Source organism: Arachis ipaensis, chromosome B3 (genome assembly GCF_059453495.1).
Source record: "Arachis ipaensis isolate K30076 ecotype BB chromosome B3, ASM5945349v1, whole genome shotgun sequence".
Classification (NCBI taxonomy): Eukaryota; Viridiplantae; Streptophyta; class Magnoliopsida; order Fabales; family Fabaceae; genus Arachis; species Arachis ipaensis.
Window position 1 is genome coordinate 30,594,132 of NC_142438.1, and position 26,574 is coordinate 30,620,705.

Sequence of the window (26,574 nt, forward strand, 5' to 3'; positions counted from 1 at the left end):
CTTGTAATTAACTGATTATGTTATGACAAAAATTCTGCTTTGGTCATGCTAGTTCTAAATTTGTGTTGATTATGGCAAAAATTCTGTTATGGTAGAAAGAGAGCTTGTTGGCAGAAGGAGGTTGGTTACAAAGGAGGAGGGTAAAGAGATGGTGGACGAGGTGGGGAGAGTGGTGGAGAGTGGTGAGGGTAAAAATTATAAGTGTAGGGTATTGGTAAATAAGTAAATTCACTAATATTTTTTAGATGTTTAATGTCCATAGGGACTTAATTAAAAAAAATTAAATGGTATAGGGACCCAATTGAAAAGAAAAAAGTATAAAGACCTAAGTGAAAATTTAGTCAAACTATAAAAACATGCATGTAGAGTAATTAAACCTAAAATATTATTAGTTAGATTCAACGTATGTAAGAATTAGGCAAGTTTGTTATAATATTAAGACCCGTTTGATAAATATCCATATCTATCAAAGACATAGACATGAGTATATGTAAGACCCAGAATCTTTGAAAAGTCTTTTATGATCAAGTCTCAAATCATATAGTTATTTATAGCCTTAATTTCAGAGATTATTTTATTAAGGACAATTAAGGCAAGTTTGATTTATTGAACTTGAGATAAGTTATGATTATTATCCAATTTTATAACTATTAGATTATTTTCTATATTTAAAGTATAAGGTTGATAGTTATGAAAATAATAAGGATTTTATATGATTTGGATTAGATAAGTAATATTTTAAATATTATTACTGCTATTTTGGAAAATGAAGAAATTAAGTATATTATTTCTAATTTTTAAATTTGGGCATTTTATTGAAAATAAAGTGTGAAATTGAGGAGCAAATAGTATTTCTATACATTAATTTTGTTGGATTAAAATTTGTTCCTAATTACTATGTTACCTCTACTTTTATTTGAAATTACAAAATTACCATTGAACCCAATTTTACCCTAACCCTAAAAACCCTACCCGGTTCCCCTGACCCGGTTCCCCTGACCCGGTTTCCTCACAACTGCTGCAGCCCCTCCCTTCTAACAGCAGCCACCCTTGTTTCCCCTTCCTAACAAAATATACGGCACAAAGAAAGAAACAGAAAGAAAGAGGAATCTGAGTCGGGAAAGGGTAGAAGAGAGGGAGAGGGGGACTAAGCTGCGGCGAAGAGGGGAAGGAGGAGCGCCGCCGCGGTCCCGCCGAGCTTCTGCCAACACCGCACGAAGCAGAGAGAGAGAGAGATGGAGAAGAGGGCCGCAGAGGGAGGAAGAGCCGCCGATTGTAGTCGCCGTTGGGTCCTTGTTCCTCGCCGTCGAAGGAGCTGCTCCCAGTCACGGTGGTCGCTGATGTTCGCGCCGCTGTCATCGGAGAAACCCGAGGAGAAGAGATGAACGCGACGGGGAAGAGTGAGTGAGCCGCGCCGGCGTTGTTGGAGCGTCACCGCCGTCGTCTCTGTTGTGACTGGTGTCGCGTCGGAGGACCACCATCGCGGGGGAAAGGGAGGGAGCTCGCGGTAAAGAGAGAGGGGCGCTGTCTTGCGTGCCGCCGTCGCACCTGGATACCGCCGCTGCTACTGCGAGCTCGCCGTCGCCGGAGCTGGATGGTTGTTGTCCCTGCCAGCAGCGAAGAAGCGAGGTGAAACCCCCTCCATGTCTGCTGTCTCGGTCCGCTGAGAAAGAGTTATCGCCGCCGCGCCTGGTCGCCGGAAAACCCCGCTGCCGTCGTCGGAAAACTCTGCCGGTAAGGGTTTTGAATTCGGTCTTCATTTGTTTAAGATTCTGGAAGCTTTAACGTCTCTGTATATGGGTTCCAGGCACCATTGCCGGAGTCCGGTCGCCGCTGCAACTTGAGGTGGCTGCCGGGATGCTGCCGAACCGGTTCGGAGACCGCTGCTGTTTCGGTTCAGTCGTTCCTTCTTCGGTTCGGTAAGCGTTTCGATTTGAAAGCCCTTTTGTTACTGTTCTGTAATCTCACGCTGAGGTTTGTGACGTTAATTGCTATACGATTGAGTTTCAGTTGTTATATGTTGCGATTAGAGTTGTTGAGACTGTTGCGAAAGTGGCGTGGAGCCGAGGTTTTGGCTGACGGGATTTTGATTGTTGATCTCGGGTCAAGGCGGAAAGGATTCTGTGACGCGTTTGGGCTATGGTTTTGCGTTTCGAGGTAGGGGCGCTTTCCAAAAACTACAGTTTATTGTTGGAATTATTACATATGGGTACTGATGTGAGATATGGTGTAATTAGTGATTGTATCTGCCTTATGTATTATTTGATTGACTCGAACGATTATGGATGTTGGCTTGGCTGAATTGTTGTGTGGCTTGTGAAATGTAATGTTTGGAGTTGATTCTTTAAATATTTGAAATGAGTTTAATCCGTTGAGGATTGGTTTGAATTGAGTCAATTATTTGATGATGTGAAAGATAGAATACTCTTGAAATCCAGCCTGGGTTACTTTAATTAATTTGGTTTTGATAAATGATTTGTTAGTGAACCGATTCTTTAAAGATTTGGAAATGAGTTAAATTGGTTGATATTGAGTTGATTTTGAAATGATTTTCTTGAGATATGCCACTGAGGCAACTGTTGGATTTAGCTTGCTGTTGAATTGATTTCTGGTTTGAGCTGTTGAAAAGGAATGAGAAAACGGTTTAGTTGGGACCCGAACCGGGTGGCAAAAGTCCAAGTTTTAGGGGAGGTGCTGTCGAAATTTCTATAAAATCTAAGTCTTGTTTGAAAGGTTATTTAAAAGATTTGGATTTGAGAAATTGTATTATTTGATTTATTAAGAGGATAATTATGCTTTCCAGCTTAATTTATTTGATGAACCTTATACGTTGAGTTCGGTTTATTTAGAACTGAACTATGTTTACCGTTTGAATCACTGAAGGAAAGAATGATGCTATAATATCGATTTCAATATAAAAAGGAGTTTTTTTAGTGATTTTAAAGGAACCTAGATTTTTGATTGAGTAATCAAGTTTGAGGCATTTTAAAAGAGTTGGAAAAATGGGTTCCAAAAAGAAATCTGAAAGCGGTTTGATTCAAATAAACTGGTTCCGTTTCAAATGAGTTGATTTTTGGACCGGGTTGGAACTTGTGATTTCGTATGGTTCAGTTTCATAATAAATTCAGTTTTATTTACTTGAACCGAGAATCTATGATTTTAAGAGTTTCAATGAATTTTAAAGAATTGATGTAAGATGACCTTCCCTAAAGACTTGGGACTCTGCCGAAAAACTTTTGTTATAAAATCCCATCGTTGGATGGATGATTTTGAATACTGTGAAACAAATCCTTAACTTGCCATGGTTTTGGAAGTTTTGGAAAGAGAATGCCGAGAGTGGCTTTGTTTTAAAAAGGGAACTCACTTTGAGTAAATTCGGCTTATGAGCCTGAGATGATTTGAGAAATGAGATTTCTAAAGCCAGGGCTGAAAAGAGTTGAAACTCGATTTCAAAGTGAAATGAATTGAGAAAATGATTTTTGGCTTAAATGCCGACTTTATGAATTTAATGATGTTGAATGGTGGAAGTGCTGTTTTGTTGTGAGCCGGAATGGCTGTGTATGATTATACATATTGGTTGGTTCTGGATTGAACCGTGAGCCAGAATGGCTGTGTATGATATGAGTATTGGCTGGTTCTGGACTGAACCGTGAGCCGGATGGCTGAGATGGATGTTGATCCATGGATGAGATTGAATGCATGTTTATGCTGAATCATTGATAAATGTAAATGTTGCACTTTCACTATCTGAGATACGAGTTTCCCTGGGTAGTAGCAGTGGCTAGCCACCACGTGCTCCAGGTTGAGACTTGATACTCTGTTGACCCTATGTCGTAAGTGTGGCCGGGCACTGTGAAAGTCCCGGATGAGCTCGCCCCCGTAAATATTCACCAGTGAGGGTGATGGATATGGATCATGATTATGATCAAGTTTATGATGAGTATAACTCGAGTTGGGGATGCACGACAGAGGGACAGTCCAATGGTTAGCTACCAGGACTTGTCGGGTTGGCTCTATAACCGACAGATGATATCATCAGCCACTAGGGACAGGCATGCATCATATGCATTTGTGTGACATTGGTTGGGTGTGCATATTATACTTGGTTTGCCTATGTGATTAATTGCTAACTGCTCTACTTGTAATAACTGTTTGTTTGTGCTTGCATCCTTCTATTTGTGTTTGCTACTGGGACTCTGTTGGACTGTGGTGATTGGTTGCTGGTTGGATTGTTTGGGCCTAGGGCCGTGGTTGGAATGAGGTGAACCGATGGTTGATTTCACTTTTGTGTTTCTGGTTTGGAATAAATTATGAAAGACTATTTTGGTTCCGCATAGATAAACCGTTTTGAAAGGCTTTTGAGTTTTTGAAAATTGAACCGTTCTTCTTTCCGAAAAGATTTTCGACTTTACTTTCATTGTAAACTGTTGTTTTTGAAAAGAGGCATGGGACTGTTATTAATCACTGGTGCGGTTATCTTCATGTATCCTATTACAGTAATTCCCAAAAACCCTCTACTGAGAACCCTTTCGAGGATGATGTTCTCACCCCCCTACATTTTTCCCCTTTCAGGATATGGGCGCAGAAGTTACGAAGAGCTTATTTAATTGTTGTTGTGATGCTCTGTATTGTTTTAGTTATGGTTTATTGTACCCTCGCCTTTATCTTGATATAATCTGTAAGAGGGATAGGAATTGTATTGTATTATGTTATTAATATTATTTATATATCTTTATGTATATATATGGATGTACTCTTTATGAGTTTTTGTAAGATGTATGGTATCTTGGATGTACGTTATCGAACGAAAGTATTTTTGGGAGCGGTATTGTGGTTTAAAGTTTCAAACAGGCTCATATTTTAGTATTAAATAAGATAAGTGTCGTCGTAATGTCCGACATATCAGAGTCGCGCAGCCGGAAGCGTGAGTTTTGGTAGTTAGGGTGTTACAGTATACACATTCAATGTTTGTTTTGTGAGACATAAAAAAAAGAGATACAATTACAAACAAAGATGCATAAAATACGTATATTTTGTGTCTTTCTAAAATGATAAGACACGAATTTTTAATCTAAGACACAATTTAAAATTTAATTTTAGACGAATTTATCTTTAGTATTTTTTTTAAATTCTAAATTTATCCTCATTCATTCATTTAGTCTTTTCCTCTCTTCTTCTCACACACTACCTCAACCTTTTTCTTTTTCTCCTCTTTCATCCTTCACTGCAACCACTTCTCCTCCATATCTTCTCTTCTTTTTCTTCTAATCTGACTGCAAAACTTCTCCTCCCTTGAATATGACTATGAAACTACTACTACTACTTCTTCCTCGAATCTACTTGCGAAACTTGTGTTTCTCATCTTCGCCATTGCGGATTGTTGCTGCTACGGGTCTCACTACGTCACTGTCATGGATTTCACTGCATCACTGCAGTCATTTTTTAAATTTATTTTAACTCTTTCTGTTAGTCCATTTTTTTGTTTTTTGTTTTATTTTTTTTGCTAGATATGAACTTTCTCATCACCTTTTTCTTTGCTTCTATCATTTTTCTCAACTTTCATTTCATCTCTCTCATCTTCAATTTTTTTTTTAATTTCAGATCAATTTTTTATTTTTAAAATAATTGTTAAAATTCTTCATTATGTTTCAATTTTTAATTTGAATTATTGAACTAGTAATTAAATTTTGTTGACAATATTGATTTGGATTGAGATTGAAAAATGAGTGTTGGTGGTGGAAATAAGTGATAATCATGGTGATAGTGGTGATTATACTTAGAATAAAATAGACATTTAAATTAAATACTTATGTTCAGTATATTATTACCAAACATGAAAAAAATATATGTGTGTACTTATATCTATGTTTACTTGTGTATTTGTGTTTGTTTTTGTGTCTAGAAGACACCAACCACACACAACTTTAGAGATTTTTCACGAATATAACTTCAACTACCCGATTTAATTTAATTGATTCCATACCCGATAAGTAATCAGGTTTATCCGTCCTTAATTACTCTGGGTATCAATTTTACGGTTGTTAAATTATATGCTTATTCCTTGACAGCACCTACACTAAAAGGCTAGGTATTTCGATGGTGATACCAAGAATCTAAATTGAGGTTAATTAGTGCAACTTATTGCATCACAGCATCAAGAACAAAAATAGAATTTTGCTAAAATTACAAGTGTTCCGTCCTGAGTGAACCGAGGTAAGTGGTCGTCCTTGAGAATTGTTCGCTCTCGGTGGACTTACACGTCGGCCAGTGATGACTCAGTGAATATTCCTCGGATGCCTCTTGAACACGGCGGCGGGAGCACCTGCAAAAAGCACTCCGACGCTCAAGTAAGAATATGGGTTTTTTTCAGAGAGTAAGAGTAATAATTAAGAGTCAGAAGATGTGACCTCTAGGGATTATGATTTTAGTTGTTTTATAGGCGATAGGTGTGAGTTAGTTGCGATGTATATGGTCGGCGTTGTTGTTAGTATCTTTCGGTTGTGAGGAGTCATGGCCCATTCTTCTTAGTGGATTCTGTTATCATAGATCATGGTTTGGAAGATAAGGCTGGCTCAGTCAGAAGTTACCGTTGCCGAGATTTTAGGTCGGTTTTGGTACTGGATGATGTACACGTCATAGCCCCCAAGCTCGGCTGGTGTTGCGTTAGGAACAGTGGCGGAGCTTTTGAATATTTTTTGGTCTTCTTCCATTTGTGCGCGGTAAACGTTTGGTGGGCTTGTTTTTGGTTTGAGGGGTTTTTATTGTAGTTGGTTTTTGTGTTTAGTAAACTGTGTCGCTTTTATTGCGCGTTGATGCCGTTTTGGTTCCCCACGTTTGTAGTGGGTATGGATTTAAGTTGCCCACTAAAATAGTGGGCTTGCAATAATCACATCTTTTGGAACTTACGCCTTGCTGTTTCGTCTTCCTTCCCATTTTATCTTGCTATGTCTTCGAAAGGTTAGTGTTTTCTATCTTCTACTGTTACTGTTTCTGTGAGTTCATGGCGGGGGAAAAATTGAAAGAGAAGCTAAAGGCTGTTGAGGTCAGGGAAGATGATCCTTACCACTGGGTTAATGAGGACGTTAGGACCCGGTCGTCTTCCTTCACTAGTGTTGACTCCCTTTCTGAGTTGAGAGGATTGGATTTCGTAAGGAGGGGTTCTGTGATCACTGTTGAACTTCTCCCGTGCTCTAGTGATGATAGGGTTTATAAGAGAAGGGGGGATTGGTTGTATTTTTATATGTATACTCCATGCATGATTGAACTCGGTGTGAGATTTCCGTTTTCTCCCTTTGAATGTGATGTTCTTACCCAACTGAACTGCGCTCCTTCGCAATTACACCCTAACTCCTGGGCGTTTCTTCGCGCTTTTCAGGTTTTAATGGATTATCTATCTTTTCCTTGTTCTTTGACGTTGTTTTTCTCACTTTTTCAAGCAAAAGGTACTCGAAAGGGTTTGTGGGTTTGTTTTAGCAGCTTTCCTGGTCGTTCTGTATTTCTTCTTTACAAATCCTCTTTTAAAAACTTCAAATCTCTTTTTGTCAAAGTCCGGTCGGTTGAGTCCGAGTATCCGTTTTATTTGGACGACGAGCTTAGTGAAAAATTTCCCCTTTATTGGTGCTCTGAGCCGAGTCAGATTCTTGAGGCCTCTGAGCGGAGCGAAGAAGAGGAGTTTTTGTTGGATTTTTTGGTTGAGAGTGTTGCTGCTGAGGAATGTATGTCTATTGCTGATATTCTGTGTTTTTATGATTCTGGTGATGTTGAGGGTTTGAAACTGTATATAGGTAATATTTTTTTTGCTTTTCATTTATATTACTGTTTGTTTGGTTTCACTGACGTTGGTGATCATTCTGTAGGTGGGCGAGTACCTCTCCTGGACCCTTTAAAGTTACAGTCCTTTTTAAACAAGAAAAAGGATAAAACCGTTGGTCCCGCTGAGCATAAGGAAAGTGGCGGGCAAGCTTTTTCTTCTGCTGGTCGTCCAGCGTCTTCGTTCAAGAGAAAGAGGGATGACATATCTTTGGAGGTTATTTCTGAGGCTGACCAGGAAGTCGTCCGTGGTGGTGATCCTGTCTTTGATCGACAGAAAAAACTTCATGGCTTTATTGCGGAGTCAAACTCTCATTCTCTCTAGAGTGAACAGTTTAACTTTGCTGAGCTTTCTGACCGGGCTTCTCAATATCCAGGGGACATGCTTATGACTCGTCGGATCGGTATGGAAGGACTTGGCAAATTTGTTCAGGTTTGTTCACATTATTGAACTCTTCTTTGATCTTTCTTTAGGGTTTTGTTCTTATTTTGGTGTGATGGTTGTAGATCATTGGTTCCCGCTTGATGTGTGTTGGTCGCACTACCGAGCTCATAGGTGCTGAACAGCAGGAGGTTGTAGATAAGGCTGCCGCTGTTGAGAGGTCGTATAAGACTAAGATTGATGAATTGGAGAAGTCGATAAAAGAGAGGGATGATGTTATTGTTAGTGCTGTTGCGAAGGCAAAGGAGTCGGAAGAGGAGGTAACTCGGCTGAGAGATCAGATTCGACTACTGCAATCTGAGGTGATGGAAAATGATGTTGCCAAAGGTGGTCTCACAGCTCGTATTCATGAGTTGGAAGAGAATGGTATGGAGATGTTCTCTTATGGATTCGAACGAGCTGTGAGCCAGATTTCTTTGTTGGCTCCTGAGTTTGATATTGGTCGGCTTGATATGACGAAGATAGTAGCAAATGGGAAGTTAGCTGTGGACGGGACGGTGGAGGAGCATGATGAGAATATTCCCCCTCCCTCTTAGTTCGGCTTTTGTTTTTGCTTCTTGTTTTGTAAGTTGTCGTATGTAATTGTGGACGAAAGGTTTTTTATTTTGAACTTGTTTGTTGAGTCCGACCATGTTTAGGTCGGTTTATGTCGTTATTTTTTGTTTTTGGGATCTTGCTCTATGTGATTATAATATGATAGTTGGCATGGGACTACCCATGATCGAATATGTCTTTTTGAATATTAATGAAATATGAAATGTTTGATTAAATTTGAATATTGATGATGAAATGTATTGTGCGTCAGGCCTCGTTAAAATCCTTCTTAGGAAAAAACCCTATATTGGGAAAAAAGGCTCTAAGGGGAAAAAGAGTACCCTCATCCGCAATTTGTACAATTTAAGATCAGTACATCTTCAAAGAGGAGATATTCCAAGTTCCAGATATTGGTTTGCCTTGTAATGTTTGTAATTGGTAAGCCCCCATGCCGAGCACCTTGATTATTTGGAATGGGCCTTCCCAGTTAGCGGCGAGCTTTCCATGAGTTGGGGGGCGTCTGGCCTCTTCTGTTCGTCTGAGCACCAGGTCACCTTCTGAGAATGTCCTCGGAGATACCTTCTTGTTGTGCTTCTTTTCAGCTATTTGTTTTATAGCTCTTTGTTTGATTGCTGCTAACTCTTTGGTTTCTTCGGTTAGATCAAGCTCGGCGTTTCTTGCCTGCAAGTTGTGTTGCTCGTCGTAAAGCTCGGTTCTCAGTGTGGGGATGCCGACCTCAATAGGGATTAGTGCCTTGGAACCATAGACTAGTTTAAAAGGTGTTTCGCCCGTGGTGGTCTGTATTGTTGTGTTGTAGCCCCATAGTATTTCTGGGATTAGTTCCGCCCATTCTCCCTTTGCATTATTTAGCTTTTTCTTTATTGCCTGCAATATAACTCGGTTAGCAGCTTCGGCCTGCCCATTGGTTTGTGGGTGTTCGACCGAGCTAAAATGATGCTTTATGTTAAAATTTTTTAGAAACGAACCGAGCTTATTGTCTGTAAATTGCCTACCATTATCAAATATGATCTCCCTAGGTATTCCAAATCGGCATATAATGTTTTTTCACATAAATGATCGTACCTTTTCGGCCATTATCCTTGCTAATGGTTGTGCCTCTATCCATTTTGAGAAATAATCTATTGCTACTAGAAAAAATTTTACCTGGCCTGGCGCTATTGGGAATGGGCCGAGGATATCGATCCTCCATCTATAGAATGGCCAGCTTACCTCCATGCTATGTAGGAGCTCGGCTGGCCTTGTGGATATAGCTGCGTGTTTCTAACAGTTGTCGCATGCTTTGACTTTTGCTATGCAATCTCTTTTTATAGTTGGCCGGTAATACCCAGTTCGAATGATCTTGGCTGCGAGGGCTCACCCTCCGATGTGATTTCCACAGACTCCCTCGTGAACCTCGTTCATTACCTCTTTTGCTTCGTCTTTGCCTAGGCATTTTAGAAGGGGTTGTGAGAATCCTCGTCTATATAGTTTTCCTTCTATGCTTGTGTAAAGGCTTGCCTTTCGTTTGAAGTGTTGAGGTCTTAGCTCGTCTTTGGGTATGGCGCCTGTAATGATGTATTCAAGGAAAGGTGTTCTCCAATCATGGAGGTGGTTAATATTCATTACATGTAATAAGTCAGTGCTTGGTTTTTTTAGCGAAAGTTGTGTTAATGTGGATGCTTGTGTGTCTGCCTTAGTGGCTGCGAGCTTGGATAGTACATCTGCTCTCACATTTTTTCCTCTATTGACATGCAATATACTAAATGAATTGAATTTTGAAATTAGATCCTTTGCTAAGAGCCAGTATTGCTCAAGCAACGGATCTTTTACCTGGAACTCTCCTCGGATTTGTTGGACCACGAGGAGAGAGTCGCAGTGTGCTGTCAGGCTTTGTGCTTGGAAGCTCAGGGCGAGTTTGAGTCCTGCAATGAGGGCTTCATACTCGGCCTGGTTGTTGCTTGCTGGAAAGTGGAATTGGAGGGCCTGCTCGGCTATTACTTTGTCTCCTTCTTTGAGGATTATTCCTGCTCCGCTTCCTTCTTGGCTCGACGCTCCATCAACGTGCAGTTCCCAAGACTTGTCTTGTTCATCAGTTGTCATTTCTGAGATAAAGTCGGCCAATACTTGTGCTTTTAGGGCCGACCTGGGTTGGAACTGAATGTCAAATTCTGAAAGTTCGATGGACCATTTGGTGAGGCGTCCGGCCAGCTCTGGTTTTGTCAGTATTTGTCTTAATGGTTGGTTTGTCCTCACTATAATTGTGTGGCTCTGGAAGTAGTGTCTTAATCTTCTTGCTGTGATTATTAGCGCCAAGGCGAGTTGTTCTATCTTCGGATATCGTTGCTCTGTCGGTTGCATGACTCTACTGACGAAGTATACTGGCCGTTGTATTTTCCCTGTTTCGATCACAAGGACCGAACTTATAGAATAATTTGAAACAGATAAATATAAATGTAAAGGTTTACCGGTTTCCGGCCTTTGCAGGACGGGTGGTGCTGATAGGATGGCTTTGAGCTCGGAGAAAGCTTTCTCGCCCTCCTCTGTCCAGTGGAATTTCTTGTTTCTCGATATTGTCTGGAAAAGGTGGTATGATCGGTTTGATGCTGCGGGTAGAAACCGAGATAACGCGGCTATCCTTCCTGCTAGTTGTTGCACCTCTTTTATTGTTTTAGGGCTTGCCATATTTAGTATTGCCGAGCACTTTTCGGGGTTTGACTCGATTCCTCTTGACGTAAGCATGAACCTGAGGAACTTCCCTCCTTTTACCCCAAAGGCGCACTTTTCTGGATTAAGTCTCATATTGTAGGTTCGGATCTGTTTGAATATCTCGCTGAGGTCGTCACAGTGTGATATTTCCTTTATCGTCTTGGCAACCATGTCATCTACATAGATTTCCATGTTGCGTCCTATTTGGTTATGGAAGACTTTGTCCATTAAGCGTTGATAGGTTGCACCTGCATTCTTTAAGCCGAATGACATTACTCGATAACAAAAGTTTCCATGTTCAGTTATAAACGCTGTCTTGCTTTGGTCTTCTGGATGCATGAGTATTTGATTATACCCGGAGTATGCATCCATGAAGCTTAAGCTTTTGAACCATGATGCATTGTCTACAAGCTTATCTATGCATGGTAAAGGGTAGGCATCTTTAGGGCATGCTTTGTTTAAGTCTGTAAAATCGACGCACATGCGCCATTTACCTGAGTTCTTTCTTACCATTACCATGTTTGAGAGCCATGTGGTGAAGCGGATTTCTCTGATGAAGTTGGCTTGTAAGAGCTTACTCGTTTCTTCTAGGGCTGCTTTTTATTTCTCTGCTCCTAGGTTCCTTTTCTTCTGAGCTATAGGTCGGCTTGCTGGGTTGGTGGCGAGTTTGTGACAAATGACGTCTAGACTTATTCCTGGCATGTCCGCTGGGGTCCAGGCGAACAGGTCAGAGTTGGCTCGTAGTAACTTTATGAGATCCGACCTTTCTTGTTCTTGTAGCGCTTGACCGATGTATGTTACCTGTTCTGGTTTTGATGTCAGTTGGATTTTCTGAAGCTCGTCTGTCGGTTGAGGTCTTTCTTGTGTGTCTCCCCGGGGGTCAAGCTCGGTTAGGGATAGGACTTCCTCCCTAGTTTGTACTGCTTTTACCTCGTGTTGTTTCTGTCTCGTGTCCGACCTTTTTAGGCTAGAGTTGTAGCATTGCCGAGCTTGTTGTCGGTCTGAGTTGATTGTTGCTATTCTGCCGTCCTGTGCCTGAAACTTAACACATAGATGAAAAGTTGATATCACTGCTCTGAACATGTTCAGAGCAGGTCTCCCGAGAATAATATTGTAGGGACTAATGCAGTCAACTATCAGGTATTGTATATCAAGGGTTCTGGATAATGGATTTTCACCTATTGTCGTTTTTAGCCATATATACCCTTTTATCGGTACCCTTTCTCCGGAGAACCCCACTAGTTCTCCGGATGAGGGTTGTATTAGTTTTTCAGATAAGTTCATTTTTAAAAAGGTAGAATAAAAGAGAACGTCTGCACTGCTACCTGGGTCTAAAAGGACCTTTCTTACCAATAGATCGCCTGTCTGGATGGAGATTACCACTGGATCGTCTAGGTGTGGGGCGGTCGAGCATATGTCTGTTTTGTTGAAAGTGATTTCTAGATCTGGCGTATCCTGATTGTTTAGTGGTGCTGTTCCTTTGATGGCCAGCATAGCTCGGTAACTACGTTTCCTTGCCGACGTTGTTTCGCCGCCTCCGGCGAATCCTCCAGATATGCAGTTTATAATTGCTTTGGGTTGGTTACTATTTGACCATTTGTTGGTTTCTTTGTTGACTGAGGTCGGTTGTCGTTCCTCCTTGTCTCTATCACCTTCTTTATGTTTCCTTCCTTCAATGTACTTGTCTAGTAGGCTTTACCGAGCAAGTCTCTCCAAGAGGTCTTTGGCTATTATGCATTCGTCGGTCGTGTGTCCGTATTTCTGGTGGAAAGCACAGTGTTTGCTTTTGTCTACGAACCTCTGGTCTTGATAGCTACCTGCTCTTGCTGGAGGTTTTATGATTTTGGCATTGAGTATTTCTTTGATTATCTTTTCCCTTCTCGTGTTGAATCTGGTGTAATTGTCGAATTTCGGAGTAGGTTTGAATGGTTTGCCTAGATCTTTGTTGTGAGTTGACCTTGATATTCGGTCCTCTTCTCTCCTGGGTCTTCTTTCCGTTTTATTGGCCTCACGCAGTTCTTTGATTTCCATTTGTCCGGCCGTCCTCTCCCTGAACTCCTCCAATGTCCTCGGTTTGGTGATCGCGATTGTCTCTTTAAACTTTCCAAGTCGGAGGCCGGCCTTAAGTGCATGTAGGTGGACAGCAGGATCTAGGTCGGGTATCTCCATTGTCGCCTCTGCAAATCTGGTCAGATAGTCCTTCAAACTCTCCTGAGGACCTTGGCGAATTGTGCCAAGGTAATCCGATCCGTGGACGTATATTCGTGCTGCAGCAAAATAGTCGATGAAAGACTTTGCCAATTCTTCGAAAGAAGAAATCGAACCTGCAGGTAATTTCGAAAACCAAAGTAAAGCGGCTCCGTCAAGGTAAGTCGGGAAAGCTCTGCAAAGTACAGGTTCATTGTTAGGGCCGTTAAAAAACATCATAGACTGAAATTTCTTAATGTGAGCCCGGGGTCACCAATCCCCTTATAGGGCTCAAGTGAGGAGGGTAGTGTGAAGTGTTTTGGCATTTGGAAATTCGTGATCTCCTCAGAAAATGGATTATCCAAAGTTAGTCTCTCCTTCGGGGGGTTGGCGATTAATAGGTCAGCCACGCCTTGGGATGAGCTTTTGGGATTGCCTTCATCCCGTTTGTTGGCGTTATTTTGTGCTAACAGCTCGGCCAGTCTCTTGACCTCTGCTTGAAGTTCAGCCATCTGGGCCATAAGTTCGGCCTGTGTGAGCTGGTGGACTCCGTTGTCGGCCATGTCTGGAGATCGTGTGATCTGAAAAAGAAAACTCAAGAGGTAGAAATATAAAGGAAAAAGGTGAGGTTAGTTTTACGGGGCCCCACGGTGGGCGCAAATGTTCCGTCCTGAGTGAACCGAGGTAAGTGGTCGTCCTTGAGAATTGTTCGCTCTCGGCGGACTTACACGTCGGCCAGTGATGACTTAGTGAATATTCCTCGGATGCCTCTTGAACACGGCGGCGGGAGCACCTGCAAAAAGCACTCCGACGCTCAAGTAAGAATATGGGTTTTTTTCAGAGAGTAAGAGTAATAATTAAGAGTCAGAAGATGTGACCACTAGGGATTATGGTTTTAGTTGTTTTATAGGCGATAGGTGTGAGTTAGTTGCGATGTATATGGTCGGCTTTGTTGTTAGTATCTTTCGGTTGTGAGGAGTCATGGCCCATTTTTCTTAGTGGATTCTGTTATCATAGATCATGGTTTGGAAGATAAAGCTGGCTCAGTCAGAAGTTACCGTTGCCGAGATTTTAGGTCGGTTTTGGTACTGGATGATGTACACGTCAACAAGGATGATTAAAACGAAGAACAGAAACCATCATGTTGCTTCACTACTAACTTAGCATTCCCTACATTTACCGAACATCAAAATGTGACAATACTTTACAAGCTATCAATATGCCTATCTGTGTTTTAGCTATTCCTTTTTTACATTAACCCATTCCTTTTCATTTATATTGATACACGTATCCTCCAAGGAACTTCAGCAATTTTAACATGCTATTATTCAGGATTTTTACTTTACATGTACTTCATTCACTAGCAAAAGAATAAATAACTACTAGGAAACTATAAACATGATGCCACCATGGTTTTGAAAATCGGACTGAATTGGTCGGTCAAACCAGTCCAACCAAAAACCAAAAATCTTTTCGGTTCAATCCAACAAGAGAAACTGCTATTTTAAAAATTGTTAAACCTGCCAAAAACCAATCGGTCGGATCAAACTAAGACCCAACCAGTTTATATGAAACGACATCATTTTGGGTTTGTTACGAAGTTACACACCGAAATGCCCAACACCCTTCTCCATTTCTCCTCTGCACAAAATTCCTTCAAAACTCAAGAAATCCTAGCCATCTAACCTCCACCACCGCCGCAGCTGTTATTCTCACTACCACTGTTCGTCGCGCTCAGGATCTTCCGTCGTCATCTGGTCATCATGCTCCAACCCTTCACCTCATTTACCAATTGCAGCTCCTTCCTCAAGCTTGACGTGCTCCAACCCCTCATCCTACTCAGTCACCCTTCGTCCGCCGTCCGTCGTCGTGCTCATTGCCCGGTTGCCGTCTTCTGTCGCGCTCAACCGCTTTCCCTCGTATTTTGCTCAGATCTCCTGATTGCCTGGTTCTTCCTTTTTTTTTTTTTGGTTCAGAAACCACTTTGATTATTAATTATTGATTAACTCATTGTTGTTGTGGCCACTGTTTGTTCTTTTTAACTTTTTGTTCAAAAACCAATTTGAATGATCATTGATTAGCTCTGCCGCTGCTACGCTCATTCTTCATTTTTTTTTTTGGTTCAGAAACCACTTTGAATGATTATTGATCAACTCTGCTCATTGTTGTTGTGCTTGTTCTTTGTTTTTTTAATTTTTGTTTAAAAACCACTTTGAATGATTATTGATTATCTCTGCTCACTGCGGCTGTGTTCATCTTTCTCTGGTCACTGCTAATACTCTGTTTTCTTCACTACTGTGCTGTTTGTGCTGTGCTGTTGGAAAACCTTGTTAAAATTATGTTGTGATGTGCTTTTTTTGTGTTATCCATTTTTTATTCACTAATCATTAGGAACCTATTTTAGCTATTATGAAAATTGTAATGCTGTTTCAATCACCAGATATGCAATAACAAAAGGAAACTACAAATCCTGTTATCTTTGATTCAATCTGATGCACCTGAGTCTGGCATTATGTTTGTTGGCGAACAGGTATATCGAGAATCCTCCTCCTCACTCTTTCTCAGTTGGTTTATGTAATCTGTAAGTTGTGCACTATGCATGCAGTCTGAGAAGTCCAAAAAGGCTTGAAATGCTCCATCAACATACCTTGTCATTGACTTTTTGAAAACATCATATGAAGGGCCTTTAGATATTGTCCTGCTCGAGGATGACATGAATTTCCACTCGAGCGCAGTTTCATTGTTGGTAAGTTCCTTCCATTCAGTAGCATAAGAATAAGTATCGAGTTCAACAAAGGATGTACAAGTGTTTGATTCAGGAGGTAAGAAAAAGGAGGTGGATATTTGCTTGTAGCAACAGATATAGCTGCTAGAGGAGTTGACCTTCCTGAAAGTTATAAATTATTAATATATTTTATGAATTGTAATTTTAAGTATGGATGACATTTTGAGGTTTAAATTAAACTATAATTATGTTTAGTGGATTTATTTATATTTTATTTTATAAAACGGTTATTCCGGTTAAATCACGGTTGAACCGGTTGGACCAGTTTCAATAACTAAAATAGTTTGATGACCGGTCCAGTTTTCAAAACCTTGGATGCCACTGTTCAAGTTGGCAAAATTTGCCGCATTGCTGAATTTACAGACATACACTGTCAAAAAGACTATTTCCCCCCTTGTAGTGAAACTATTTCACAATAAACATTGACTAATTTCCTGAAGAATATTTAAATTATCAATACGTTTAATTACTCTATTACTCTCTATGAAGTTACCTTAACTCTGGTCCACATTATAAACTCAAAATAGAGCATATACTCACCTAAAGCTTTGTTGAACCTTCTAAGGAAGAACTGAGGGGTTGGTCCTTTAACACGATAGTTGGCAATCGATCGATGTCCCAACCAAGAACTTTACAGATGACCTGTGAATAAGCTCTGTGAGCTTGCTTCCTTTTTGTCCTTTTTACCGAAGTAGAATGCTGAAGTAAAGCGATGCAATCCTTAAACTTCTTCCACACCTTCTTTCCTATGGCTCCACAAACTAAGCAATAAAAGTCTCCTTTGCTATTGTTGTTTTCATAATATATCCTCAAGTCACTGTCTTCTGTAAACAAACTCAGAAAGAACTTGAAGTCCTCATGTTTTTCGGGAGAATGATCTGACACATCATCTTCATCCTCTTCATTGCTGTCGTCATCATCAGAGTCAGAATCAGCATTAGCAACTAGGTATTTTTTATAAGCTTTTAATGCCTTCTGCTGCAATTGCTGCACTGCCACATTGGCTTGCTCTTCTGCTGAAAGAGAGCTAATGCAATGAGATGAGTTGGTTTTGAAGAGAGGCCAAACTAATGCAGTTGAGGATGAATCGCTATTGGAATTTTTAAAAACCCATCCAGCATTAGAATCAGAATACTCAAGAGATGCCTGCAGGTTATATTTTGAGATAAGAAAAAAAAGCTTTATTATTTATTTAATACTTAAGTGAATTACTAGGAAGCGTAAACTCCCTAAATGATGCGATAATGCTTAAAAAAAAAGAGCCCTGTCAAACCACAATAAAACACATTTGTATGAGGTCTGCAGAAAATGGCACTATCACATTCCTAACCAATAACTAACTAGGTTCCTGATTTATGCCTCTACAAAACATTAAAATAAAAGAAGAAAAGAGAATTAAGACAACACTCACTGTTTCCTTCAAAGCTTCAAAATAACTTGTTTGAGCAATCCTTTAGAACTCTATGATATAATCTTGTTCTACTTGCTAATCTTTGAAGTTTCATTTTTATTTGTCTTATTCTTCGTAGTACTTTAGTTAGGTGGAAAAAGAGGCATGTTTAGATCCTTACCCAGTGGATTCACCAACTTTATCCCCGTGGAATCATAGAAAAGGAGAAGGGGACAGCCTGAATGAGAATGGTGGAGTAATAGAGATGATGAACAGAGACAATGACTAAAAAAGTGGTCAGTGGGGAGAAGCAAACAAACACCAAAAGATGAGGAGGCTAAGGCACAGAAATGGGAAACTGTGTTGCTACACCTTAATTTTGATATCTAAGGATAATAGATATGCACTAAAATAATTAGTGAGAAAAATGTGACATTGCCAAATAACACTTGGTGAAAGGAGCACCTGAGAAATGCCAGGCAACCAAAGGATAAATTTGATCATAATACATAGCAAGAATTAATTGTTTTAACTTTTTAGTAGACTATGATAAGAAACATATAGAATCAAGTAAACATAATTAGAAGGAAATAACATGCAACCTGGACCTTGAGTAAAATAGTCTCCCGCAAGCCTATATAACCTTGGCCACATGTATGAGGAACCTGATATTCAGGAATAAGAGTTGAAGTGGAAAAGAGTTAAACCAAATGAAGGAAAGGCACTCGTGACACCCCCCCGCGCCCCCTCTTCTCTCTCTCTCTCTCTCCCCTTTTTTCTCTACCCCTTCCTCTTTTAAAGATGAAAAAAGTTTGACAAAGTTCACCAATTGACCAACCAAAGTTTGAAAAACTTGCCATATTTTAGTGAAGTTTGTCACTCTTTTTCTGATCATTGTTTTCTTTTATTATTTTGGCAGTGGCGGGTGGGGTTGTTGTTGGTGGTGGTGGAGTGGGGAGCAGTAGTGCTTTCTTTTAGTCGGAACTAGAATTTTTCAACTACCAAAATGGTGGTTCAGTATACTCTATAAATTGATCTAAGAGCTTGCAAGAATGAGTTACAAGAAGAAAATAACAATAAACAGGAAAAATAAGTATCGCAGTTCAAGAGATCATTTCTCTCCCTCTGTAGCACTACGACGTTGCCGCAACTACCCAAATTCCAAATGATTTCATATTTTGGGATACGTCCCTTGATTTTCTTCCATTTCCTTATATAACTCCCTCCTCCTACCAATAACAGAATAGAAATCTATATCCATCCTGTTACTAACTTGCTACTTAAACAAACGTTTGTCACACAACCCTTCACCCATGTGTTGCATTTCACTCTTCACATAAACCGTACTTACAACTAAGCCTCTAACCATAATTAACTAGGCACTAATAACCACAAAAGTTTACATCTTCGGATATCTATGTTATGCTACAAGAAAACAGCTTTATCATTGTGTTTGTGGGTGCTTTGTTTTCCATCATAATCCACTTTCTCCTTTGGGTTACCAGCACCTTAAAATTTTGTTGTTTTTAGTATCAAAATACTAGTTTGTTTTGATCTTCTACACTCTGCCAACATTAGATATTGGGATCCACATATTGCCATATAAAGAAAACTTAGTCTTAAAACACCTTAGTCAGCTGAAAAACATCAAAGCAACAAACCTTTCCATGCATAAAGAATGAGCCAGTTCAATTTATGCTATTAAAGAAACACACTGGACAAGTTAAAAATGATAACAAGTATGGTGGAGGTCTCACCTTAGTCATTGCTCCACCCTCTCCACTTTCAAATCTAATGTCCAAAATCTTTTCGTCAAGATTCTCGTCCTTATTATCAAGATCTTTTTCAATCATAGAACACTGCACACAAGACAATTAAAGGACAGTTTATAACCACATGAAAATATGCAAAACCACTTTTCTAAGTTCTAATATAATTTGCCACCAGTTTCTTCCCCAAGCTAAATAAATAATGAAAGGTCTAAACAACTAACCCCAACAATACTCTGTTCAACTCCGTTCACACACTCCTCATCCGGTTGATCATTAGTCTCCATAGACACAACCTTACCATTTTGCTTGCAGGTACCACCTTCTCCATCATCAGCATTTTCCTTAACCTCATCCTGCATTGTTTCAAACTCCACCAAATCAAAACAAAGACTAGGAGAAAACAAAAATCAAATCAGCGGAGCATACTACAACCATTGAATGCAAAGCCATAGTTACATGGAACGCAATATGTAATATGTGGAATATATGCATGACGTCCCGATATGCTTACGCTATCTAATTGGTGAATTCATGTAACTATTACCTCTGAGTTGGATGGCATGATCTTCAAATTGGACCCAAGAGGCTCTCCCTTCATTGCAATCACCGGAAGCTGATCAATGTCCCAACCCAATACCTTGCAAACCGCCTGCCCAAAAGCCCTATGAGCCAGTTTCTTGACCGTCCTCAAGACAGACTTGGCATGCTGAAGAAGGCCAACACAGTCCTTATACTTCTTCCCAGAATTCTTCTTCCCAACCGCGTCGCAAACCAAGCAGCAAAACTCGCCGTTCTCGAAACGCCTTTGGTAATAGCTCCTCAATTCATCATCCTCCTTGAAGATCCTCAAAAAGAACCCCTCATATTCTTCCAACTCAGCATCGTCGTCGTCGTCATCGTCATCATCACAATCATCGTCATCACCATTCAAGATGAAGCCCCTTAAAGCTTGGGACGCCTTGTTCTGAGCTCGCAAAGCCCCAAGCCTCTCCTTCTCCTCGGGAGACACCGCAGGGGCCTCTAACCGGGGCTTCTTGGGTGCGGGCCAGCCCGTCGATGGCGGGTCAGACGGAGCCGGACATGGCCACTCCAAACCCGGACTCCGTGGTCGGTCCCTCGCCTTATTCTTCTTGTTCTTGTTCTTCTTTTTCTGGTTGTTTGAGGTGGGTGGGAGTGATCCGGTGTGCGCAGGTGCAAGAGGTATGGGTGGGGGATGTTGACGATGAGGGTTAAGGTGCCAGGGGGACACATTGAAATAGGGATTAAGGGGTTTAGAAATGTGATTTTCTGACGCAAAGGGAATGGTGTTGTTGTAGAGTTGTGTTGGAGTTAGAATAGGGTTTGGCGGTGGTGGAGCTTGGGGAGGACCTTGGTGCCACAGAGAATGGAGGTAGATGACTTCATCTATCAGTCTTCGTTCGTCATAGGGATTCATGTTTGCGCCTCCTGCTGTCTGCACTCTACACAGACAGTGCACACACAAGTGCTAAATTGCGAATATAACAAAGGTAACAAAAATCAACGTTTTATTTTTGAAATTCGGCAAACAACGGTGTTCTTTCAAACGGTGGAATGTTGGGTGTTTAGTATGAAACGATTTAATTTGGGGGAGAGTGATCAGACTCTAATTTTTGAAAGGGGTACAAAGCAGATTTCAAAAAACGAACCTTTCAATTTCTAGCACTATGTTTGGATATAGCAAAGAAAATAATAGGGAAGAAAAGAAAAAATAGAAAAAAATAAAGTTATTTGTTTATTATTTGAATAAAAAAAATAGATAAAAAAAATAATTTTTTTTGTTTAAATAATAAAAATAAAAAATAAAAAATTATAATAATATAAAATTATATTAATAATTTTATAATAAAATAAAATATAAATATTTTTATTTATTTATATTTTATAAATATTATAATTTTATATATTTAATTTAAATTATTTATCTAATATATATATAATGTTTAAATATGAATTTTTATTATAATAATATATTAAAAATATTAAAATTAAATTTATATTGATAATTATTAATAATAATAGAACTATGAATAATATTGTAAATATATAAAAGATAATATTTTTTTGTTTTCTTATTTGTAATGGAGAGAAAAAATTTTTAATAGTACTCACACCAAATATTTTTTTTATTTTTTTTAGTATCCAAACAAAAAAAAATAAAATTTTTATTTATTTTTTTATTATTTTTTTTATTTTCTCTTAAACCAAACATAATATAAGTATTTTGACTACTTTTGTATTTAAATTTTTTATTTCTAAAGGATTGTACATTGTTGAAGTTTAGGAAAGAAGAGGGGTGAGAAATTGAGGTGGACCTGACGTTAAAACAGAAGAATGAGGTTAATTTAAAAATTTTGTTAAAACAATAAAAAAAATTAAGATTTTGATATTTTTGTTATATAAAATTTATTTTTTATAAATATAATATTAATTTTTTTATTTAATAGATATTTTTTTGTCAGTAAAATCTATTGGTACAAATAATTATTTTTCTATTTAAAAAAAATTAAAAAACTTGTGTCATGAGGACTAAACCTTCCTATTGATCTCCAAATTTGACGGTGCATTAAATTAATTTTCAAAGCGTGCAACATCTTGATGGTGTCTATTATCACAAAGAACAAAGTGAATTCTATCTATAAAAAATTAAAATTTAATTTTGATGTTCTGCTAATATAAAGTAATTGAAAAAATTACGAAAAGTACCTATGAAGTTTACGAACGTTGACAAAAGTACCCATAAATTAAGGAAATTAACGCTGTGCCCATGAAAGATGGGTTCTATATGACAAAAGTATCCAAATCGTAATTTTTTGTTGATTTTTTAATAAAATTTCTAAACTACCCTACACTCAACCTCAACTCACTTTTTCAACCTTTCATAACTCAATTTGCACCAACTCTTGCCATGGAGTCCAAAACTACTCATACAACAAACCAGACCGAAATCAATGGTAGTGGTGGTGGTGATAGAGGATCGGACCTCAATCGATTAACTCATAAGTTTATAATCCATACCCAAACCAAATTAATCAAACACAAAAAAATCTCAAAACATAAAATTTTTTAAATTCATTCATCCAATTTCAATTCACTTTAGCAAAACTAGAAATAGAAAAAGCCATCAACCATAAAAAATCAACAAATTCATTTATCCAATTTAAAATTTATTTCAGCAAAAATCAGAAGTAGAAGTAGTCATCAACTGGATCTTCTGTAAATCAATCTCAGCCTTCATAAAAAATAGAAACAGATTTAAAAAAAACAGAACAGTATCATTTTAGTAGTAACTAAATCAATTTCTGAAAAGAAGAAAAATAAAATAAAAATATTTTAAAAAAAGAAATACATTTTTCTTCGCCGACCGACTGTAACATCGTCAATGGTAGAACCTCCATCCACAGTGCCGCCTCCCTTTCTTCTTTGATTTCTCTTTACCGAACCCGCTTTCTGCATGCAAGAGTACCACGAGCCCTCTCTCTTCTTAGGTGTGCGACGACGGTGTTCTCCTCGGCTGGATCAGACGCGCCACGACGACGTTCTCCTCGGCTACAACAGGCGCGCCACGGCAGCATTCTCCTCAGGTTGGGTCACAGGTGTGCGATGAAGGTGTTGTAGTCACCTTAATAGTGAGAGGGAGAAGCAGTGAGAGGGGAAGAGATTGGCGGTAATGGAGTAGGTGGGTGGCGGACGGCAATGAGGAGGTAGGAGGAGAGTTTCTGTGACTGTGAGGGTTTTTGAGAGATAAGTGAGGAGAGAGGAAAAAGAGAAGAGAGGAAGTGACGGTAGAATGAGGTTTGGGTGTGGTAGTTTAGGAATTTTATTAAAAAATCAACAAAAAATTAGAATTTGGATACTTTTGTCATACGGAACCCATATTTCATGGGTACATCGTTAATTTTCTTAGTTTATGGGTACTTTTGTCAGCGTTCATAAACTTCATGGGTACTTTTGGCAGTTTTTCCAAAGTAATTTTATGTTAATATCTAATAACATAATATTATATTAATAAAAATAATTATTTTTATATTGATTATATAAATAATCATCTAAAAATATAAATATAATTATATAATTGTATAAAATATTTTAAATTATTAATGTATTAAAAATAAACTCTTATCAATTTTTATTTTCAAATGTCATGATACAATGTATACTTTTGACTTGTAATTTGTTAACATCTAATCAAATCTAGCTACATAGAATAGCTACATAGAATATTAAGTTAGTCTATTAGTCACTAAAGTTCAATTTAGATAAATAGCTTAATTAAGCTGTTTTTGAAAAAATAGTTTAAATAATAAATGATTATATTAAAAATAATTTATAGAAGTACTTGTTTTATAGAAATGTGATAAAAAGTAATAATATTATGAGAGAAGTCATTTTTTTTAAATTTCTCTATAAATTCCTAAATAGTTTTTTAGAAAGCTGCAATTTGATTTTAAAAATTACAACAGGCGTTAGTATTACTACTTTTCATAAGTCAAAAGTTCAAAAAAGTTACTTTTAAAACTTTCCAAACGGGCCCTAAGTGTTTTATTGTAACCAACGAATAAGTAATAAATTGACGAGTAATTATCCAAATTAGTCTCTAAAAATTTTAAAAATGGATATTTTAGTATAAAAAAAAATTTAATAAACACATTAATCTCCAATATTTATCTCCATCAGTCCTTAGTCCATACATGCGAGAAGGATAAAACAATCCTTGAGCAGTAGTGAAACACTGTCATTTTGATATCCTCTCCTAAAGACCTAAACGAAGCATTGCAATTATAGTTCAAACTTCAAAGATATGTATGGGCATACTAGGATCTGACTCAATGGTGCACCAAGACATGACTGAGAATCTATAAACTGCAAAAAAAGCAAGAAAAAAAAGATGACAAGAGACACCCTAAAGAGTAATTCTCCACATATAAGTGATTTTCAATACAAGTCATACAAGTCATTTATATTCACGCTGTTTTATGTTTTTTTTGTGCCTCTTTTTCTTCTTCTTCTTTCTCCGTGCTTCCTCTTCCTCTTCCTCTTCTTTTTTCTCTGTGTCTCTTTTTCTTCTTTTTCGTAATTTTTCTCTCTCGTTATCATCGTCATCAACACCATCTCTTCCTTCCTCTTTTTTTTATTGAAATTTCTTCTTCTCTTTTCGTTTTCTCTTTCTCCTTCATCAAAATCACCAGAAAAAACGAAGAAACATTATTCAAGGTACTGTTACTGTTCTTCTAGATTTTTTTTCTAAATTGTCTCTGTCATGTGCCTAATCCTTAACCAGCAAAACATTAAAAGATTTCAAGAAGAAATATACTATCTCCTTCTATATTGGGTGTATTTCTTAAATCTTTTGGGTGTATTTCTGTAATTGTTTAGTTTATTTCTGTAACTGTTTGGGTGTATTTCTGTAATCCTTTAGATGTATTTCTGTAATCGTTTGGGTGTATTTTTGTAATCGTTCAGGTGTATTTCTGAAGTTCCACCATCTTCAAAACAATTTCAAAGTTTGATTTCAGAAACCATGAAAATAAAAAAAAAAACAGAAGGAGATCGAAAGCAAAGAGAGAACGATTTTCCATACAAATCATTCAAGTCATTTATATTCACGCCGTTTTCACGTTTTTTTGTGTGCCTCTTTTTCTTTCTCTGTGTCTCTTTTTCTTCTTTTTCGTAAAAAAGGAAACGAAGATAAAACACGCGAAAATGATTCAGTAACGCGCATGTTAGGCTCAACTTGTAAGACTTGTAAACAAAAATGACTTGTATGTGTAGCACTCCTTCTAAATAAATTTCTAAAATAATTGAAAATATAGCAAAGTATCCAATCAAATACTTTAAAATACAAAAGAAAAATTTTTTTCCTGTTATATACAAAGAATCTTCCTCATAATTTCTTTTGAAGCAAATGGGTCCACGCAATTGGAATTAAATTAGATGAAACATCCAATAAATACTATCAAAATTGAACCTTTATTTATTTTTTTCGCCAAAAAAACGTAGAAGGAATTGAATAAAGAGAAGTAAAGGTAGAAAGAGAAAAATCATAGAAGGGTATGAAATTAGCACCTGAGTTGTGTCTTGCAACTTCGCTTTGTTAGTTTTGTGTGAGAGTTTGGAGGTTGAAGAAGATTCACTCAACTAAAGCATAGTGAATTAATGTGAATGTGTGATAGTAGGATTAGTAGTTATTTCCTTCAATTCTCATCAATGACTAAACAACCGCTATGTCAACACACTGGAGTGCAGAACCACGGAAAGTAGCGGAGGAAGGGGAAGCGTGGTCGATAGAAAAAGAATGCGCGTCGAAAAAGGATCCATCGAGGGCCATAGAGGTGGTGGCCGAGAGGGACTACGATGAAGTTGGTTGCAGGGTATGGGTGGAAGAGGACACCATGCATGGTTCTGTGGGTTGAAGAGAAAGGGGGAAGCGATGGATGAGTCATGCGGGAAGATGCAGAGGAGGTGGTTGCGGAGGCGGTAGAGGAGAGTGGAGAAGAAGGGCTTCGAGGAGAGGATGCAATTCTACGAGGGTTGAAGAAACGCGACTTTTACTCTCCTTCGTCAAGGTTGCATTTTGCTCCATACCCCAAAACAGCATCATGTTGCTGACAGAGATGGGTTTCAATTTGTCCATGAGGGACACATGTACATGTTACCGGACACGTTGGATACTAAACGTATCCCTTCAGAAATTTTCAACAGTCTCAAAGAATGAATTCTCTCAATTTTTTTTAATAATTGAGAGAGTAAAATGTGATCTTTTATCATTAATTTTAAAAATAAAATTAAAAATAAATATAAAAGAGAATAATAAAAAATTAGAGATCATATTTTATATTCTCAATTTTTTTTAACAATTAAAAAATTTTTTTTCTAAAAAATCATGTAAAGAACTTATTTGTCAGCCGAAAAAAACCTTGAGAATGTTTGG

The 26,574-nt window shown here is 38.3% G+C and overlaps 3 protein-coding genes across 5 annotated transcripts; 1 reads left to right on the forward strand and 2 right to left on the reverse strand.

Moving 5' to 3' along the window:
• Positions 1-8,191: 8,191 nt before the first annotated feature.
• On the forward strand, positions 8,192-8,787 carry LOC148570186 (uncharacterized). The gene is made up of 2 exons (XM_088508299.1): positions 8,192-8,242; positions 8,317-8,787. Exons 1-2 carry the CDS (start codon positions 8,192-8,194, stop codon positions 8,785-8,787), a joined length of 522 nt encoding a protein of 173 aa, XP_088364425.1.
• A 3,304-nt stretch (positions 8,788-12,091) lies between these two features.
• Positions 12,092-13,915, reverse strand: LOC110269424 (uncharacterized). The gene is made up of 2 exons (XM_021117244.1): positions 13,290-13,915; positions 12,092-13,184 (listed from the first exon to the last, which is right to left on the reverse strand). The coding sequence occupies exons 1-2, from the start codon at positions 13,913-13,915 to the stop codon at positions 12,092-12,094; spliced, it is 1,719 nt and encodes a 572-aa protein (XP_020972903.1).
• A 2,188-nt stretch (positions 13,916-16,103) lies between these two features.
• LOC107630059 (uncharacterized) lies at positions 16,104-26,224 on the reverse strand. 3 transcript variants are annotated; one of them, XM_088509679.1, is made up of 6 exons: positions 25,710-26,224; positions 20,170-21,085; positions 19,847-19,978; positions 19,611-19,712; positions 17,004-17,609; positions 16,104-16,565 (listed from the first exon to the last, which is right to left on the reverse strand). In XM_088509679.1, exons 2-5 carry the CDS (start codon positions 21,058-21,060, stop codon positions 17,004-17,006), a joined length of 1,731 nt encoding a protein of 576 aa, XP_088365805.1. In that variant the 5' UTR covers positions 21,061-21,085; positions 25,710-26,224; the 3' UTR covers positions 16,104-16,565. The 3 variants fall into 3 exon arrangements, 2 of the variants coding, with proteins under 2 accessions (XP_088365805.1, XP_020974248.1); XR_015907586.1 differs by lacking the exon at positions 25,710-26,224 and having other exon boundaries at positions 16,129-16,192; positions 16,253-16,565; positions 20,170-21,315; XM_021118589.2 differs by lacking the exon at positions 25,710-26,224 and having other exon boundaries at positions 16,104-16,432; positions 20,170-21,315.
• Between the last annotated feature and the right edge of the window lie 350 nt (positions 26,225-26,574).

Excerpts from the sequence above, each read along its gene's own strand:
- LOC110269424 (XM_021117244.1), bottom strand. The coding sequence starts at position 13,915 with ATGTTTTTTAACGGCCCTAACAATGAACCTGTACTTTGCAGAGCTTTC. Across the intron at positions 13,185-13,289 it reads GGTAGCTATCAAGACCAGAG|CCTACTAGACAAGTACATTG; the intron begins GTTCGTAGACAA and ends TGCTCGGTAAAG.
- LOC107630059 (XM_088509679.1), bottom strand. The coding sequence starts at position 21,060 with ATGAATCCCTATGACGAACGAAGACTGATAGATGAAGTCATCTACCTC. Across the intron at positions 19,979-20,169 it reads TCATGCCATCCAACTCAGAG|GATGAGGTTAAGGAAAATGC; the intron begins GTAATAGTTACA and ends GAAACAATGCAG. Across the intron at positions 17,610-19,610 it reads AGGGTGGAGCAATGACTAAG|GCATCTCTTGAGTATTCTGA; the intron begins GTGAGACCTCCA and ends TATAACCTGCAG.
- LOC148570186 (XM_088508299.1), top strand. The coding sequence starts at position 8,192 with ATGCTTATGACTCGTCGGATCGGTATGGAAGGACTTGGCAAATTTGTT. Across the intron at positions 8,243-8,316 it reads GACTTGGCAAATTTGTTCAG|ATCATTGGTTCCCGCTTGAT; the intron begins GTTTGTTCACAT and ends TGATGGTTGTAG.